Here is a 19,072-nt window from a genome sequence, read left to right as displayed (position 1 = left end):
CTCGTTGTGACGACTAACCCCTGCCACTCCCACACCAGACACGCCTCACAGCCGGAGAAACGTTACTGTTTACGGATATGACGATACATGCATACACATAATTTCCCTAATGAATCATGGGAAACCCTGCCCCAAAGATAAAGCAGTGCTGTTGCATAACGGATCGGATTCATTAATTGGTCTTGTATCCGACACACAGGTCAGTCGTGATGTTTGTCACTCCTTTTGTTTGAAACTTGGCGAGAGTTGCTTCCGGTTTACAGCGCCCAGGTGCATGAAGTTCACTCATTGTGCTTGACTAGTTCTGATTTGAAGGATTGAACACAGCAACTCATCTTGTTGCCTGCTATATAAGACATTTGTTTTTTTGTTTCTAAAGTCTTATTGTACGTTAAAGACATAATCTGTAAAATAAATATGGACATAGTGTCTGTCACCCATAGGTTTCTTAAGAGCGTTTTTTTTTCAAGCCTGAAGATGGCCGTTGCCATCTTGGCAGCATGTCCCTATAATGGTAATCTATAGTGTGTGACTATAGTGGTAATCCAAATGTCACCCACATGGCCACACCCTTAATTATGCTGAACTTCAAGGGTTAATATAATTTCACATTTGTCATTAAGGGCAAAATTAGCTATATAGACCAAAACCAGTTATTGTACCAGGCTGTAAACATGTTTTTTGGGGGGGTTTTCTCCTGTAAAGTTGGGCATTTGAACATGGCTCAATGAGATTCTGCTTCCTTCTGGAGCCTTCTCTAGTGGCCAGTCGAGGAATTGCTTTAAGAGGGATCTGAAAGTTGCTGCTTTGTTAAAGTGCACTTTCTGGCCTTTACGGTTATGCAATTTTATTTATTATATTGTAACACTACCATTCCAAAGTTTGCAATTTGGTTCATTTTTGAAAGAAGTCTCTTCTTACCAAGGCTGTAAACATCATGTTAGCAATGTGTAGGATTTGCAACTGTTCTGTATTAGCCGGGACGTCCCGTATATTGGGCCAAATTTTTTGTCCTGTGTGTGTGACCTCCCTTGTCCCGTTTATTGACTGGTTATGCTCTATCTATCCACTTACTAAGGGGCCATTCACATACGTAGTGCCTTTTGCATGGTTAAATTACACGACAAGCTTGTGACGCAGCGCGATGACTAATTCGTGCTAGCAACATATTAGAACCTGCAACATGTTATATCGTCCGCCTGTCTGTTTTTCTGATAGACTTTGTATTCGAACAATTTCAACTTTAAACTATCTATTCCTCAAGTCAACATCAAAGTTTATCATCCAAAGCTGAATTTATCATCATTACTGCAGTCTTCAGTGTCACATGATCCTTCACAAATGATCTAATATGAAGATTTGCTGCTCAACAAACATTCAATTGTCAATGTTGAAATCTGTTGTTGCTTCATATTTTTGTGGAGTCCATGATACTACTTTGATGACTAGAGTTAAAAAAAACTGGATTTTAACTGGAAATAAATTATGATATGTTTATGCTTTGAGTCATTTCAGTTCTGAACGGCTGTTTTAGATCTCGGTCAGCTTGACTTTTCTATCAGGAGGAATGCAATTTAAAAAGTAAAATTTTAATAAATGTAAAATTATCCAAAGTAGACAATCAGGTAAAGCCTCTAGAGTGAGTGAAAGTGGGTCGAAAATCTGTGGCATGTGTATTTAGTTTCAGTTTGAGTTATTGAGCGGTGACTCTGCAGCTCTTTCTCTTTCATTGGTACCTTCTTGGTTTCATCTACAGGAAACCCGGTGTATTTATACTCGTTTGTTCATCAGGTTTTCATCCTGGCTGTGATCCACAGTGTACATGTGAAGCTCGATGACCTTTGAATGAGCTCTTCTGTAGTTCTGTCTGTGTCAGAAGGAGTGTTATTCGAATGGTTTGATTCTTTCTGGCCAAATGAACCACCAAGTTCTGTGTTGTGGAGGAAAGCTGTACGTGCTCAGGACGCGTTTCCTGAGATTGTAAATCAGAGGTTTTATAAGCGTTTTAGTGGGAACACTTGACAACTATTGGCGGCTCTTTATGAGTTTGAGTTTCAAGTTTTTTTTTTTTTTTTTTACCGAATACAGACAGACGCAGTCACGCAGAAGATTTATCATAGATGTGATGTGAAGTTGACTCTCGACCTCTCCATCCTGACTCAATCTGGTTCATGTGTTGCAATGTAATCTGAAAAGTACTGCGTTCAGTTGAGTGTGTCATGAGGACATGAAGTGTCTGTGCGACGTATGTGTCATTACACACAACAGGTGTGTGTGTTCCTCTTGATGTAATGAAACGCCCCTTTCCTCAGGTGTCTGTTGTTCACCGTTGCTCTTCACCTGGAGAAGGTTTCAGTCGTGGCCCGAGGCGCAGGTGTGCTTCGCTGGTTTCTGAATGGAGCAGGAAACCCCTATTGAATTACCAGCAGGCACAACTTTACAACTTACACAAACACACACTGATGTGCTCCAAAAACATCCCATGTCTCTAAGTAACGGCCATCATTTGTCAATGAAATGACAGATGCATGGTAAAATGGAGACCTTGTTTTTTTGTTGAGAATTTCATTTGCAGGGCAGCTTGTTTTCTAATGGCATACGATTGAGTTGATTGGTATTTTTAAAGCCTTCTCGCTCATGGCTTGCAAAACATGCACTGGTGTCATAAATGTGACTTGTTGGCGATAAGAGTCTAATTGTCTGAAACCGGTCCTGCCTCCCTCTCTTCCTCTAGTAGTGTTGTTTTTAGTTTGCTTTGTCTCCATGGTTACTAACATGAGCATTGGCCTTGTTTCCCTAATCATTTATCTCTGAATATACAGGCGGATGTTGGTGAAAGAACTTTCGAGACGGTCACCTGGATTCTTGGTTGATCACCTGGTGCTTCTTTAAAAAAAATATTAGTTATGTTTTTAGTTTCAGTGATACCGAGTGTCTTTCTCAGCCTGACAGAAACTCAAATAATTCAATACCCATTTCATTTTCATGAGAACATTCATGTCCAGAGCGTTTCACTCCGAAACGAGAGGAGGGGAAATGAGTTGTGAAGCAATAATAATAATCATAATGATTAATTTTTTTTGCAAGACCATTAAATTCATGACCGTTAAGTGTCTCTCCCCCCCCCCCCCCCCACAAAAAAACTAATTCTAATTACCGTTGCATCCAGATGTTCAGTTTAAAAACTTTTTTTATTAGACGCGCATTGTAGTCAACTGTGTGTGTGTGTGTGACTGTGTGTGTGATGGGGGGTGATAGACTATTAGTGTGACGGTTGGTGTTTGTGCATGCATGACAGCAAGCGTGTTGAATATTAAAATTTAAAAATAAATAAAAAATATATAATAAAAACGTAATTTCAAGGTTTCCTTTTCCTTATTGGTGGTTTGACAGTTTGGTGAGATTCATCCTCCCCTCAGATCAGCATCAAACTGAATCTCTTTCTGGACAGTTTTCTTTTTCCCAAGCCGGTCGTAATGTTCTGCTTCATCAGGCTGTGGCCGCTGAGGGAACAGAGATGTAATGTGGACACTGTATGGGTGGAGTCTTCTGTGTGTTTGCAGGCCTCGGTGTTGCTGCGCTCTGGCTCAAACGCATTTCCAGATGTACGTCTCTCGCATGTGCCCGTTGTCAGGCGGCCAGGCTTAACTTTGACAGGTTCAACTCGTCTCGTTTCTTTTGAAAAATCTCAATGAACCATAAATTTCCCGTTTTTGGCCAGTGGTCTCTGTTGAATCTGATCATCAAGGCTTATTTTCATATATGCTGCTGGAAAATAATTTAGGGCTTTTCCAAAATGTCTCCTTTATCATTCTGAATGTTCCCATGTGCCCGCAGGACCATCTTAACCCTTGTTAGTCTATGTCTTGTTTTAACTCTTGATAAGTGAATGGAAAACCTCAGATTTACCCCAAACTATTTATAGAGAGATCTGAGGAAGCGGAGCGTCCCGCTGGAGAGCCATGCGGCCCACATGCTCTCGGGGTTTGTGGGTAAATCGTGTGTCTCTAAGGCTCGAGAAAGCGGCTGCTGTAATGGTTCGTTGAGTTTAGGAGACCCGCCCTGAGGAAATCTGCTGCCTGTGCCTCTTTTTCTCACCTAATCTCATGGAAGCAGAACCACGGGAGACACGCCAGCGAGGGGAAAGAATGAAATAATGGAGCAATGATTTACAGAAGGTTATACAGCTCTGAGAATACAGTGAGGTTTTGCGTTGCGTGAGCCGTGTGGTGTGCAGCAGAGTTACGTCCTCGGCCTCTTGCGTTTGGCAGTTAGAACTAGAAACACTTCTCTATATTTTCTTGCTTAATTGTCTTGCATGGTCATATTTCACTCCACAATTCAACAGGGCATTGTGTGCATAACTGTCATGAAAGTTATGTCAGTGTCTTTCTTTGATTCTCCTTAGATTCACATTTTAACAGTATTTATTTAGTAACTCTTTCCAGTAAGGTTTCATTTGTTAACACTGGTGGTGTATTAACTAACATGAACTTACCATGATCAATACAGTCACTCTGTTCATCGGTTAACATTACTTGATGATAATACGGCTGTTCATTGCTTGTTCATGCTAGTTCACAGTGCATTAACTAATGATAGCAAATACAAAAAAACTTGATTTTAATAATGTATTAGTAAATGTTGAAATTTAAATTAATAAATGCTATAGTACAGCTCATAAGTTCATGTTAACTAATGAAACTTTATTGTAAAGTGTTACCATTTATTCAACTGAATTACTTTACTACAAATGTCTAAATTGGCATAAATACATTAAGGTGGTAGCAAAGATCAATAATTTTTTTGCAATACACTGCTATAATTTAATTTATTATTACACCATTGTCATAAAAAATGTAAAAAATATTGAAAATAAATATAAAAAAATGAAGCATTTTGACTGAAGTTTCCACTATAAAGTGGATGAACTGCATTGACTCAATATTTACATGCCTATCAATCTCTAAGTGAGATGTACACGTTGCAATAGTGGTGCTGTAGTCGTTTATGGCAGTTTTAAAAGCAGTAGTTTGATTAAACACACAGTTAATATGAATCTGATTTGACCTTCGGTGTTTGACCAGCCCTTCAGGATGACGGTGACTCCTCATAACGTCAGGGAGGAACTGGCTACAGCTGCTCAGATTGTAGCTCTTCAGTTTCATAAGCATTTGTTGATCTATCCAGGCCGGTTCCCATGGAAATATCAATAATAAAGAAACTTGTGTTTTATATCCTTTGCTAAGGGCTTGGTCTTACTTGACCCATACTAGGTCTTGAAGCTTTGTAAATGTATTCATGAAGAACTTGAGCAAGAAATTTAAGCTTGTTTTTAGATTTTTTTTTAATTCATTTATTTATTTATTTTATTTATTATTAATCTCCTTGTTAAGGCCCTTTCACACCGGACACGTAACGAAAAAGCGAAACGAAGAAGCGAATATTTCGCATGCGAATACTTCGCGTCAAAGCCATTCACATCAGCCGCGACACTAATTTGCAACGTTCAGAGCTCCAACACTCCAAAACATTTGCTGTGTCAGCTGAGAAAACACGGACAGTGAAGATGAGCTTTTCATTTTATTTAAAAGACTTTTTCGGGTGCAACCCAGTCTTGAAGGACAGAGAGTATGAAGGGGAGTATGCTAATCATGTACAGGAGCTAAATCTTTATCATGGCTGGTTCTGCACTTTAGTACTTTCTTAAGTCTGTGGGGTAATTTGAGGATCTCATCCCGAGACAGCAGCGCATCTGACTAGACAAACCGCGCTCTTCAGAACCAATCCATCCGGTCTGTTTCCAGTTCAGTCACAATGTAAACATTTAAGTGTCACAGACATACTGATGGCAACACATTCACTTTCCATAATCACGGACATAAGGTTAAAAAAAAAAAACGATATATAAAAGGTTAACTTAGGTTATTGCTGTCTGTAAACACAGTAGTAAACACAGCTGCATTACCAACCACACCTGGTAATGGTTAATGTTGAGTGAATAGCTCATGACATCAACTTGACATTTTGTCGCCTTTGTTTCCTTGTATGTGATTGGTTGAAGCCGGTTTTGACACCGCTAGAGTTAAAAAAAAATCGAAACTGAAAGTTTTTTTCGCCGCAGCACATTCACGTTCAGTGTGGAAGTGCTCATTACACAAACAGCTGACCAAAAAATAAAACCATCGTGCGAATTATTCGCACGTCAAAATCGTGTCCAGTGTGAAAGGGCCTTTAGCCTGACAAGCCAGACCCACATCAAGATGTTTGGTCTGGAAACTCACCATTGACAGCTCAATCCGAGGGGCGGATAAACGGTTGTCTTTCAAACTCCCTCTGCACGCGATAGGATAACGCTACAACCAACCAGAGCAACGAAGGTGAAGCTAGTTAACAGATTAAACTTTCGCCATATCCGGTCAGCTAAACTCCGAACACATCTTGCCTTTTTAAGAATGACTTCAGTGCCGTTCTTTGTCCTTTTCTCAGAGAAAAGGTTTACTCCAAGTCTTCCAGAGTCGCAGTCAAAGCTGATTCGAAAGAGCGCCGTTCGCCAGTGTCTGTGTTTACTAGAAGCACGTAAACGCAACTCGGCCGTCATTATGTTAAGCTCCGCCCACCGACTCTATACATTATGTGATTGGCCCGACCAGAGTTTGGTTTTTACAGCTCGGACGCATATTGAGAGCTGTTAGACGATACTCGCGGCAGATTAGATTTGCTGCCGCTAGGGTTCATCTAGATTTCTAGGCTCTCTGTTCTAAAGATGTCTTTGTATTTGTATAGTATTTGTCATGCATGTTTAATGTGTGATCGTCATTTGTATGTAATCATGAATGAAGTCTGTGTGATCTTAAAGAGGAGATATGCACTTTTACATGTTCGACTTTCTTTGCTGTTTAAGCATGAGAGCATGAGTTATTCGCTATTTCAGTGTCAGTTTCTGAACTCCCTGAAACTCCTCCATTGTAGTCTTGAACTTTCTTCTATCACTATTCCTCATTTAAATAATTATGCAGAATAAAGAGAAGGGCCTGGGTTAGTTACTTAGTAGTGTTGTAAATGGCAGTTCTGGTAAGGGGTGGGACATTTCCCAAACACAGCGCTTGACCAATCACAATGTCACAATATTGCTCATTTAAATCTTTCATATGCAGAATAAAGAGGCGGGGCATGGTTGAGTTGTTAGTGTTGAAACTGGTGGTTATGGTAATGGACGGGTCATTTCCCAAACACACTGGAAGTGATTGTCCAATCACAGCACACTGGTCCAGCTGACCAATCAGAGCCCAGTGTGCTTTTCAGAAGGAGGAGCTTCATAGAGACAGGAACTAAACCGAGCGTTACTGACAGACTGGGAAGAAACGAGCTGCAGCAATGGAAAATATGGGGAAAATAATCAAGCATGAAAACCTTTTCTTGAAGAGCCCAAAAAAACCTATCAAGGGCATGATATATGGCCTCTTTAACTCCAAGCGTAGCATGTTTTTTTTCTCAGTAAATTCTCTTCCTCCTCTTGTTTGTGATGCTCTATATCCTCACAGTTTGTTCTAATACTGCAAGTGCACGTATACTGTCTTTTTGTGCTCCCAGATCATACTGACTCATTTCTGGGTGTAGCATGTGGTGATCTGTTGTGTATTCTCATAATTGGATTATGTCAGTGTTTGGACATCTTAGTAATCATGGTTTTTAGCCATCTGTTTGGATTTGTCCTCATTGGATATCATCCGGTCGGAATGAGTGTTTCTGATAGTGAGACTAATGGAACGGCAGGATCAACTAACAGATGCGCACATGTGTTGGTGTATTTCCTAGCACTTGGCTCAGCCGGTTATCTTAAGGAGTTTTAAAGTGACCATCTCAGATTTCCTGTCCTGTAGGAAATGCTTGTAGTATTGTTCTGTAGGTGTAGGCAGGATTTTCCTGGTCTTTCCTCAACTGAACTGACCTCGTAAAGACAATGACTTGCCCGGATGACGTTCTGCTCATGTTGCATTGCAAGGAAGACCTCCTTACGGTATCATCATCATCACTGTACATTTAATTTAAAGCCCAGCAGGAACTGCTTTTAATGTGTGCGCGCGTGTGTCTTGTTTGGCAATACTTGTGAGGGCACAAATGTCCTCACTTATATAGTAAAATATGAAAACAACTCCCTAGTGAGGACATTTGACTGGTTAAAAAGGCTTATAAATTGGATAAGTTATTTATTTAAATCTATTGTTTTGCACATGTTTCTAAGATGGGTAGGTTTAGAGATAGGGGTTGGGTTAGGGGATAGAAAATATCACTAACCTGATATCAAATCAATGGAAGTCTATGTAATGTCCTCACTAATATAGTGAAACGAATGTGTGTGTGTGTGTTCAGCAACTTCGCAAAACTTTCTGCCATTCTTCTATTATTCATGAAGGAGTTTGCTGTCATGGCAACCTTCATTCTGCTGTTCCCTGAATGCAGAAAACCAGCAGTCGTGTTGTTCTATTGTTAAGCCGTCCCTGTGACGGGGTCCTTATGGCGATCCCATTAAGCAGGAACCTTGTGAAGGCAGGAAGGGGGGTTTTGTTCAGTGCTAATGAATTATGCTCGGCCATGGCCGGCCGTCCGTCCAGAGATGCACTGAACCCCCGTCTGGCACTGAGCTTGTTTCCAGGCTTCTCAAACCCTGCCAGAACATTCCACCCGTCTGGCTCGTCGTACCAGTGGCTGCATCGGACTGAGAGTTTACAGCGGTCACTGGGTCAAGCCTGCATTTCATGCTTTTGTACTACAGTGCAAACTAATAAAAAGTAACCAATTTTTGTTTTTTAAGAGCTCAATGTTTTTAATTTTATTGGAGACATTTTTACCTTGTAAATGTCCTGTGATTTGAAATATAAAATTTGAATGTAATATTCATATTTTATCATTTTATTTAAAAATGTATTATAAAAATCTGATGTATAGATTAAACACAATTTTATTTATCTTAATCTATAATCTTGTTTTCAAAATGTAACTTTCTTTTTTAAATGTTACCTTATAATAAGCAAAATGTTTTAATTTATATAATGCATATTTTTGCATTTTATTTGTGTGTGTGTGTGTATGTGTGTGTGATGTATGTTTTTGTATAATATATTTTTAAACCAATAAATCAAACCATACAAACAAACCTGAATGCCAAACTGTAACTTCAGGCTAGATTAGTTTTGTTTCTTGTCAGATTTCCCCTGATCTTTGGCTTTGCTCCGCTGTGTGCCAAAGTTCAGCTCTTTCCTGATGTTTGCAGAAGACGACTGATAGGCAGCGGGAGCAGTTGATAAATGCGCACGCACACACACACACACAGCCTTCAGCGGGAGAGCATGTGTGATAATAGCACGTCACACATAAGTGCAACATTTTGAGCAGCAGTGCCTGTTTTTTTTGAATAGATTTGTCACGACAGTGATGATTTCTGGAGTGTTAACAATCACTAACAGCTGTGGTTCCTCCTGGAAACATTTGCTTTGTCTGTATTGGAATAACTTCAAGTGTGCTAAAGCCTTTTTTCTGTTTACTGCTGATGACCGTTTTCTTCAGGAGTGTGCAAGATATTTTAATTGTATCGTAAATTGCTTTTAAATGAAGTTTCATGACCTGTTTTTTATAAAATATTTTTTTCTTTGATTAGCCAGAGATGTCACAGGTTGGTTTCCAGTGACTCAAACTGACCTGCCTCTCTGACGGGTGTAATGATCATGTGTGCTCGGTGCATCCCGGCACCTCAGAAGTCAAATAAACCACAGTCTCATTCTCTCAATGCCATTTACAAACATGTTACTCCCTCCATTTATCAATTTATTATTAGTCTAGTCAATGTTTGCTTGGGCAAAGCATTACTATTAATATTGCTCAATGCTCACTATGCACAATGCAGGCTGTTCAGTGTTCCTGTCACATTTACAACTCCATTATACTGTATCATTTGTGGTGTTTTCTAAAACCTATGCATTTGTTTATTTGATCGTTTGATTTTATTTGATTTTGAATTATTCTAATATTTATTTGGTTGATTTGGTTTTATTTATTTGATCGTTTGTTAGTTTGATTATTTTATGGTTTAATTTGTTTTGTTTGTTTTAATTATTTGTCTTTTTAAATAGTTTTATTAGTTATTTGTTTATAACTGTTATTCTTTAACCCTTATTTTCTCCCAACAGACAGCAAAGCGATTGTGGACGGGAACCTGAAGTTGATCCTTGGCCTAGTATGGACCCTCATCCTCCACTACTCCATCTCTATGCCCGTCTGGGAGGATGAAGACGACAGCGAAGCCAAGAAACAGACGCCCAAGCAGAGATTGCTCGGCTGGATCCAGAACAAAGTGGCCGACCTTCCCATCACTAACTTCAGTCAGGACTGGAGGAACGGGAGGGCGCTGGGTGCTCTAGTGGACAGCTGCGCTCCAGGTGAGGGTTTGGAGCTCGTAATGTTCTGGATGAGGGGAAAGGTGTTTGTATGCAAAGAGTTTCATTCGTGCAGCTATTGTCGTTTATTGGACAGCTGCATTCGTTTGATCTGCGTTTTTCTCGATGGTGATTTGACCGCAAAACACATCTGCAATTAAGTCCAGAACTCTGCGTGAAGCATTTCTGTTGTTTACAATGTTAATGTTTTCTTATTTGTAATTCAGTACCTTTTCAGTGCAGGTTTTCTTGTAGAATTATCTAGTGATCATAAACAAAAAATGTTCCTGTCAAGTTTAGTAGGGTGAATTTAGGGTCATTGGGAGAATTTTTGCCATTGAGTTGAGTTGGAAAAAGTGTCCCAATCACTCTACTTGTATAATGCACGATTAGTGGTATTTGCAAAGGCTGACTATCATTAAATATTCCTTATATTTGGGTCAGGTTTAAATTCCTTGTCCTTTTCTTTTTTTTAAGGCCTGTGTCCTGACTGGGAGATCTGGGACTCAGGGAAGCCAGTGGAAAACGCCACAGAGGCCATGCAGCTCGCTGATGATTGGCTGGGAATTCCACAGGTGAGCCTGGGACTTTTGGCCTGTAGTGCATTCGGATGAGATTATTAAATCATTATGAAGGCACCACATACCTGTTGAAATGCGTGTTCCCAGTACGGTTTAGGGCGTGATTGGAAAATGTCATGTTCTCTTTTGCTCCATTCATGCCAACAGCTCCGTATCATCCTCAGATAAGAATAAGGGGCTTGTGTTAGGTGTGCACACAAATCCCCGCTCTGTTAGCTCCCAAGTTAATATGATACTCTCCACACCTCAATCAATCCTCAGTGAAGCACACTCCAGTGCTTCGCTGATCAACTTAAATGACGTGTGCAAGCTCTTTTTACTGTACTTGTGCAGAAGGAGATTTTTCCTGAAAGTGCCCCATTAGGTGTTTTCGAGTATTGCCTTTCATGTAGGGTAATCTGTCTGTACTTTTCAGGCCATTTACAAAGTGCAAATAAATGGGGTAATTGTCTCCTAAAAGAGAGTTTTGAACTGTTGAAATGTTGTCAGTAATCCCAGTCTTACTTCCTGCTGAACTGAAGTAGGTTTGTAACATTTGCATAATGCCAGCCTATGGTCTTCATTGGTTACTTACAAACAAAGTCTACTTTGCCCCACCCTCAAACACTCACTTAACCAATCACAACAGACTGGGCCATCTGACCAATCAGAGCAGAGTAGGCTCTTGGAAAAGAGGGGTTTAGAGAGACTGAATAATTAATTGAACGTTTCAGACACTGTGAGAAAAGAGGTGATGCTGCAATATACATTGAGAAAATTAAAGGGTTTCAAATGGCGTCATTGGGCACTTTAAGAGCATCTGCGTCCTCCTATGTTTGAGGCTTATTATATACCTCAGCATAACAGGCTTCATTTCTGATAGATACCGGTCTGGCATTAAAGCCTCATGTGAACACTAAAATACTTTGTTTAGTTGTATTTCCAAAAAATTATGCCTTTTGATGTGAAGATGCTTTCTAAGAATCTGCTCTTTTAATATCCAGTTTAGAAATATTTTATTAGATATTTGTACAAACATGCATGCATAAATGTTTTGTAATTATTTACTAACAGTATTTCAATGGTTGGATAATTGGGTCCATTCCCGTGTGTGTGTGTAACTAAGATCATTGCAGTACGCGTTACGAGAAAATGCCATTTCGTAGGCTGAATTCAGGGTGAATGTGACACTTTTTGCCAATGAGATGACTTGGGAGAAAAATTGACCCTGAATTCACCCTTACTACTTAATACAACAAAATACTGCTTAATAATTTAACGCTTAAAAGGTGAAGTCAATCAATTACTTGCCTTCATGTCCAAACGGCTTTTGGTCATCGTCTTAATACTCATGAAGATATTTTTAATGAAATCTAACTGTCGCTTGTGAACAGGCTTTCAGTGGAGGGATTTCATTAAAGAGATCTTATGTTCCACAGATGAATGAAGGTTTAATGCGTTAAGAACAACATTAACTTTAAAGAATTTTGATTGAATCGTCTCTTCAATTCAATGTGTTAGTTAATGGAATTGTCACTGAAATTTGCTGAAATTTTACCAAAGTTGTTGCCAAAAGTCTTGCTTTACAGTTTGCTGCACATCAAACTGGGAGAAGTTTGCACATGCACTTCCCTTTCAACACTTTGTCTGTCGTTCCAGGTTATTGCTCCAGAGGAGATCATTGACCCCAGTGTGGATGAGCAGTCAGTTATGACATATTTGTCCCAGTTCCCGAAAGCTAAACTGAAGCCCGGAGCCCCTCTCAAACCCAAACTCAACCCCAAGAAGGCGCGCGCATACGGTCCAGGTGAGATGCTTTAGCTTGCCAATATTCCTGTTCACTCATTTTTGTTTACATAGTAACACCTAGCGTTATCTAAGAAACCCCTAGATATGTTTTAGCAACCACACTTGCAGATCATTGTCATACCAGAGTTTCAGGTTATTGTACATCTCATGAACCTTGTCAGATTGTACAGTATCGACAGAAGCAAATGGAGCGTTATGGCCAGACTTTCTCAGACACTTGATGCATCAGTATTATTTAACGTAGCGTGACGTAGATTTGTTTTTAAGATAAACGTTTTTCCCTTCCGGAGATCTACGACGTGTCTTGCTGTCAGTTAATCATTTGGTCATATAAGTTAGTACCGTGTGAATACAGCACAGCTCTGTCATTGATGGATGGAGTGGAAATGTGCCTCTTACCTCTGTAAATTTGTTTTAAGCTGTAAAAACAGTGGCTAATGAGTTTAACACCAGAGGTGACCCCTACAAATTTTATTTGACCACATTTACTAAAATTAACCACAAGGTTTTGGTTGCGACGTCTGCCGTCTTGGGAAATCTTCACCTCTGTTTTTGAACAACCATATAATTTACAGCAGAGAATGAAAATGTCACATTTAAGTTATTTTTCCATTAAGTGATTATATCCTCTCTCAAAGCACTACAAACTAAGAACTTCACCCTTTCCTAAATCACATGTTCCCTGAGGACGTGATTTCAGTGGGAAATTGAATCACTGTTTGGAAATCATGTATTTTATGAGCTCAGAGGGCCTGTGTATTTGAGGTTTTGTGTGGTTTGCCTCAAACTATAAACTAAAAGGAGTATTTTTAGACTATTACGTGTGTGCTCCTGAAGTCAGTTTTCTGAGGAAAACGCAGGTCTGTGTTGACTGCTGTGGTTTCTGACCAACATCTGATTAAATCTAATATTATCTATTATCTGACCTAAGTCTTGTTGTTTTTGGGCTCTACTAGAACAGGTTTTCATGCTTGTAAGTTGATTATTTTCCCCATATTCTCCATTGTTGCAGCTCGTCTCTTCCCAGTCTGTCAGTAATGCTCTGTTTAGTTCCTGTCACCATGAAGCTCCTCCTTCTGAAAAGCACACTGCTCTGATTGGTTGGCTGGATCAGTGTATTGTGATTAGTCAAGCGCCATTTATGTTTGCTTGCTTTATCAGTCGCAGACATTTAAACATACAGCCTACAGTAAATGCATATTTTCTCTGCGCTTTTATAACAGTGAGTGTTTTGTGTGTCCGCAAGGGACAGGTGGATATTTTAATGGCATTGTAAAGAAAATGCTCTGGTCGACGAACCATTCTCTGTCATGTTTGTTTTAACACCTTTGTTGGAACTAATTAGGGTCATAAAGTAATACACAGAAATCCACTCATTAGTGGAAATGAACTTGTTCTATAATTCACATATTTTCCAATGTAAAGGCCTGTTCATACCAAGAACTATAAGTATAACCATAACTATAGTAGTGTCCACAGCAGCAGACGATATCGCTCTGTATAATGTCGTCATCTGCTTTTAAACGCTCACTCGTTACAGCAGGGTGGATTCTGATTGGCTGCCAATGTCTTTATCATCTGTTAGTGTGAACAATTGATTTTGTTTCTTTGTGGTGTTATCGTTATAGTTGCGGTGTTGAACTCTGCTAATCTTTTACATTTAGAATATTTATTTTAAAGGGATGTTCTGTTTTTGTTTAGTTTTTTTCATTTCTTTTTTCCCCCTCTAGGCCTGGTTGTGTTTATGGGGTGCAGTATAAAATGTCTTTTTATTTTATTCGCCGTATTTTTCTTATATTTGAACTTTATTCTACACCGCCGTCTCCACTGTACTGTATTTTTATTGGCTGAAGTGCCAAGCACAGGTTGTCCGGAAACGCCACGCCCCTTCCCATTACAGGCAGAAGTCCCATCTGCGGAGACTAGCAAGGGTTTATGATGTCACCAACCCAGGAAGAAGCTCGTCGTAGTCCGAACCGGCCGTTTTTGTAGGCAATAAAGTGCCATAACTTTAAAAGACAGTATCTCCGTTTACATTGAACTTTCAGCGCTGTAACTTTGCAGATACTGTTTATGCTCAAGCAGCGACATTACACACTAACTAAAGTTATAAAAGTGAAATCGCATGCAACCACCCCTTTAAACAATATCGTTATTGTTATAGTCCTTTATGTGAATAGGTGTCATCTTTGCATGATTGCTGTGTGTTTTCAGGTATTGAGCCGACCGGTAACCGGGTGATGCGTCCGGCCGTGTTCACGGTGGACACTTTCAGCGCAGGTCAAGGGCAGGTCATGGTCTATGTTGAAGACCCAGAGGGCCGCAGAGAGGAAGTCAGTCCTGTGCTCAATGAAGGCAAAAAGACCTACAGCGTGACGTACATCCCTCAGGTCATGGGGCCGCACAAGGTCAGGATGAAATGCTCAATCAGTGTATCTTACCATTTTTAACTTCCCCTGCCCTGTTGTTTATAAGGATCAATTTGCTGCTTAATATTTTTGTGGAAAACATGATTCAATACAATTTAACGGTAAAGGAATTAATACTTTTATTCAGCAAGGAAACATTAACAAAATGGTGTTGATTTAATTGAAGGAATCCTGGTTTCAACAAAAATTTGTTTTAAACATTGATAATCAGAAATGTTTCATATTAGAAGGATCATGTGACGCTAAAGGACTGGAGTAATGCTGAAAATTCAGCTTTGATCACAAATTAATTTCACTTTACCATATATTAACATAGAAAACTGTTATTTTAAATTGTAATAACATTTTACATTGTTACTCCAATTTTTTAACAAATAGTTGTAGCCTTGGTAAGCAATGGAAGCTTTTGTCATTTTAACTCTGTTTGAGAATCACAGATCTGTTGTTCTTGTCCACACTGTTGAATTTTCGATGCTATCGTCCTGTTCAGCACATTTGCATGTTAATCAATAGACTGTTTTTACACCATATATGCCTATGTCTATTATGAATAAATACTGGGCGACTGTTTGCATTAAAACATTTTCTTTGAAATATAGACTCACTTTTTTGTGTGTGTAATCCTTAGGTCACAGTTCTTTTCGCTGGGCAGCAAATCCCAAAGAGCCCGTTTGAAGTGAGTGTGGACAAAGCCCAGGGAGACCCCTCTAAAGTCTCGGCTAAAGGACCCGGACTCGAGCCGTTGGGCAACATCGCCAACAAACCCACATACTTTGACATCTACACTGCAGGTCTGACATTTCTGACTTGATTATGGGATCATTTTCTTTGAGAAAATAAATCTTGAAGCTGTTCTACTGTGTTAATCAGGTGCTGGAGTGGGTGATGTGACGGCCGTCATTAAAGACCCTCTGGGTAATAAGAACACTGTGGAGGCCCTCATGGAAGACAAGGGTGAAAGCGTCTTCCGTTGCACCTACAAACCAGTGCAGGCTGGTCCTCACATCATCAACATTACATTTGGAGGCATCGCCATCCCTAAAAGCCCCTTCACCGTTAACATCGGCCCAGGTACCTTTACCCAGCGTCCTCTTTCCGAGCATGCAATTGGTTAAATATGCTGTTGGAAAAGGAAATGGAATAGTTTATTAGTGTTTGTCATTAAACAATGCACTGTGGTGGTTATAATTGTGAAGTTGAATGAATTAGCGCTGTGTTTTACGGTCTCAGATTGCCTCATACGCGTGTTATAGCTCTGAGACTCTGGTAATTTCATGTAGTTATGGGATTCCGCACAGCTTTTACACACACTATAAAATGCATGTAAAATATCCGCAGCTCACCAGCGCACTCGTTTGTGGTGTGTGTGTGATGCTGCCAGTTTCTTTAAAACTGACCCGCTGTGCCATTTAAGGTCAGCTTTTATTTTCTTTTGTCCTAAGACTGTTAGGTTAGCTTGAGAACTGTGAACTTCAATGCTCAGAACTGGATATACAAGTTGACACTCGAATGTATGGTTTAATTAATGCGTCTTTTTCCTGAAGGTTCAAACAGAAATTGTCTTTTCTCTAAAGTCCTTGCGACATTTCTTTGTCTATTTTCTGCGCGCTTGCACATGAATGCGATGTGGATCTGTGCGTCACTGAGTGCTTTAAACCTTGTAAAACACCAAATTCCTTTTCCCTGAAGCCGCTTTTCCAAAGCAGGTAATGTTTTAACAGACCTGTTGACTGTAATTGATTTTCCTGTATGGTTAGTTAAACGCTATCATGCTGCTGATTTTACAGGCTTGTTTTTGCAATTTGTTTAATTTTGCTGTTTAAAACCGAACATTGTTGAATCCTGTTATGTGGATTGAATGACTACTTCTTCTGCTTTAAAACTAATGCACTTCATGCATCAGCTCTATATTTTTCTTCTCTCTGTAATTCATGGGTGTGTGGTTTAAGGACAGTAGCTTTAGTGTTCCCATAGGATACTGTCAATCAATTTAGATTTTTAAAACAATTGTAGTGGGGAGGTTATGATGAGCATGAACACATGAACTACTGAACGAGGAAATCAGCCACATGTGCCGTAAACCAGAATGAGACCCACAGGAAAACGGCTTTATGCATTTAAACAGATATTTTTACTTTTACAGCACAAGATGTTATTTCAGGATATTTCACAAGCGAATAAAAGAGCTTCATAAATCCATTAAGTGCACGCAAAGGTTGAAACGGTTAGAATTTGGCTCTTAATATTTCCCTAAACCAAAAAAACTCTACTATGAATAAAGATGGCAAAAGGCTAGAAATAGAATTAAATTAATAACATGCGTTAAAATAGATGCATATCCTAAACAACTGTCCTTCCCATGTTCAAATAACCATTTAGGATTGTGCTCCTGACAGAGTGTATTTTTAGAGGTCGTCATACAGTAAGTCTATATTTGTATTTGTCATGACGGGCTCAGGCTGAATGAAGCTTTGTGTCTCAATGGCACTCGGCTGTCCAGCTCCACCCTGACGCACATCTGAACCTAATGAGAGAGCAGAACGGGGATTGACTCCATCAAAGATGCTATTACACTGAATGTGGGTTTTGGCTCGCTCACTGTGGACACTATTCTGGTGTTCTGGAAACATTACAGGACTTCATATTGTATAATGGTAGGGTAATAATGGAGTGTTTAATTGTATGTCTGTTATTACGCAGAGGGATTTTTCATTTTACGGAGCTTGAGATGAACACAGCAGCTCTGCAGGCTGTTAGCAGACGTTCAAGTGAAGGCTTTTGGTTGACTTAAGCTGCTTATACCACGTCATATTTTAAATTCTTGATTCTAATTGGCTGACCGACATGGCAAGATGGTGATTTTCTTTAACCGCATTCTTAAATTAGAGAAATGAGTGTCCTGTAGGAAGATTTTAAAGCGAAATTATATTATGGTGAATATACACCAATCATGCATAATATGACCTAATATTGTGTTGGTCCCCCTTTTACTGCCAAAACAGCGCAGACCCATGGGCTATGCAACCCTATACGCAACAAACTGAGATGCTCTGTGTATTCTGATACCTTTCTATCAGAACCAGCATTAACTTCTTGAACAGTTTAAGCTCCAGTAGCTCGTCTGTTTGATCGGACCCCACGGGCCAGCCTTCGCTCCCCACGTGCATCAATGAGCCTTGGCCGCCCATGACCCTGGTTCCTGGCCGGTTCTCCACTGTTCCTTCCTTGGAGCACTTTTGATAGATACTGACCACTGCAGACCGGGAACAGCCCACAAGAGCTGCAGTTTTGGAGATGCTCTGACCCAGTCGTTTAGCCATCACAATTTGGCCCTTGTCAAATTCACTCAAATCCTTACGCTTGTCCATTTCTCCTGCTTCTAACAGATCAACTTTGAGGACTAAATGTTCACTTGCTGCCTAATATATCCCACCCACTAACAGGAGCCGTGAAGAGATCACCCGTGTCATTCATTTCACCTGTTTCATAATGTTATGCCTGATTGGTGTGTGTGTATATGTAAACGTTTCACCAAAAAGGAACAGAAGTACACATGCTATTCCTGCCAGTTTGCGCATTAATAGTTTATGTATCCTGTGTTTTTCAGCGTCTGTTCCCAGTGCATGTCGTGCCACCGGACGAGGTCTGCAGCCCAGAGGTGTGCGAACACGTCAGGTGGCGGATTTTAAGGTGGACACTCGTAACGCTGGAAGTGGAGAGCTAAAGGTCACCGTTAAAGGACCCAGTAAGTAACCAAATAGCAAAAAAAAGGTGCTGGTTGATTCAACTTAATCAATCTCTCGTGTTACAGATACTCGACAACTTAATTTTTCCACTCTTT

The 19,072-nt window shown here is 39.9% G+C and overlaps 1 protein-coding gene across 3 annotated transcripts in view; it reads left to right on the top strand.

Annotated features, from left to right (window-relative positions):
• flnbl (filamin B, like) overlaps positions 1–19,072 on the top strand; it is a 104,231-nt gene that overhangs the window by 21,801 nt on the left and 63,358 nt on the right. For all 3 annotated transcript variants that reach the window (XM_067432342.1, XM_067432341.1, XM_067432343.1), the window contains exons 2-8: positions 10,188–10,436; positions 10,911–11,008; positions 12,653–12,800; positions 15,017–15,210; positions 15,860–16,022; positions 16,102–16,302; positions 18,839–18,976. In XM_067432342.1, the coding sequence (XP_067288443.1) occupies positions 10,188–10,436; positions 10,911–11,008; positions 12,653–12,800; positions 15,017–15,210; positions 15,860–16,022; positions 16,102–16,302; positions 18,839–18,976 (1,191 nt within the window). The remainder of the gene's footprint in view (positions 1–10,187; positions 10,437–10,910; positions 11,009–12,652; positions 12,801–15,016; positions 15,211–15,859; positions 16,023–16,101; positions 16,303–18,838; positions 18,977–19,072) is intronic.

The sequence above is a fragment of the Pseudorasbora parva genome, chromosome 22 (assembly GCF_024679245.1).
Source record: "Pseudorasbora parva isolate DD20220531a chromosome 22, ASM2467924v1, whole genome shotgun sequence".
Taxonomy (NCBI): domain Eukaryota; kingdom Metazoa; phylum Chordata; class Actinopteri; order Cypriniformes; family Gobionidae; genus Pseudorasbora; species Pseudorasbora parva.
Note: the sequence above shows the minus strand (reverse complement) of the source record. Positions and strands in the feature narration are given on the sequence as shown.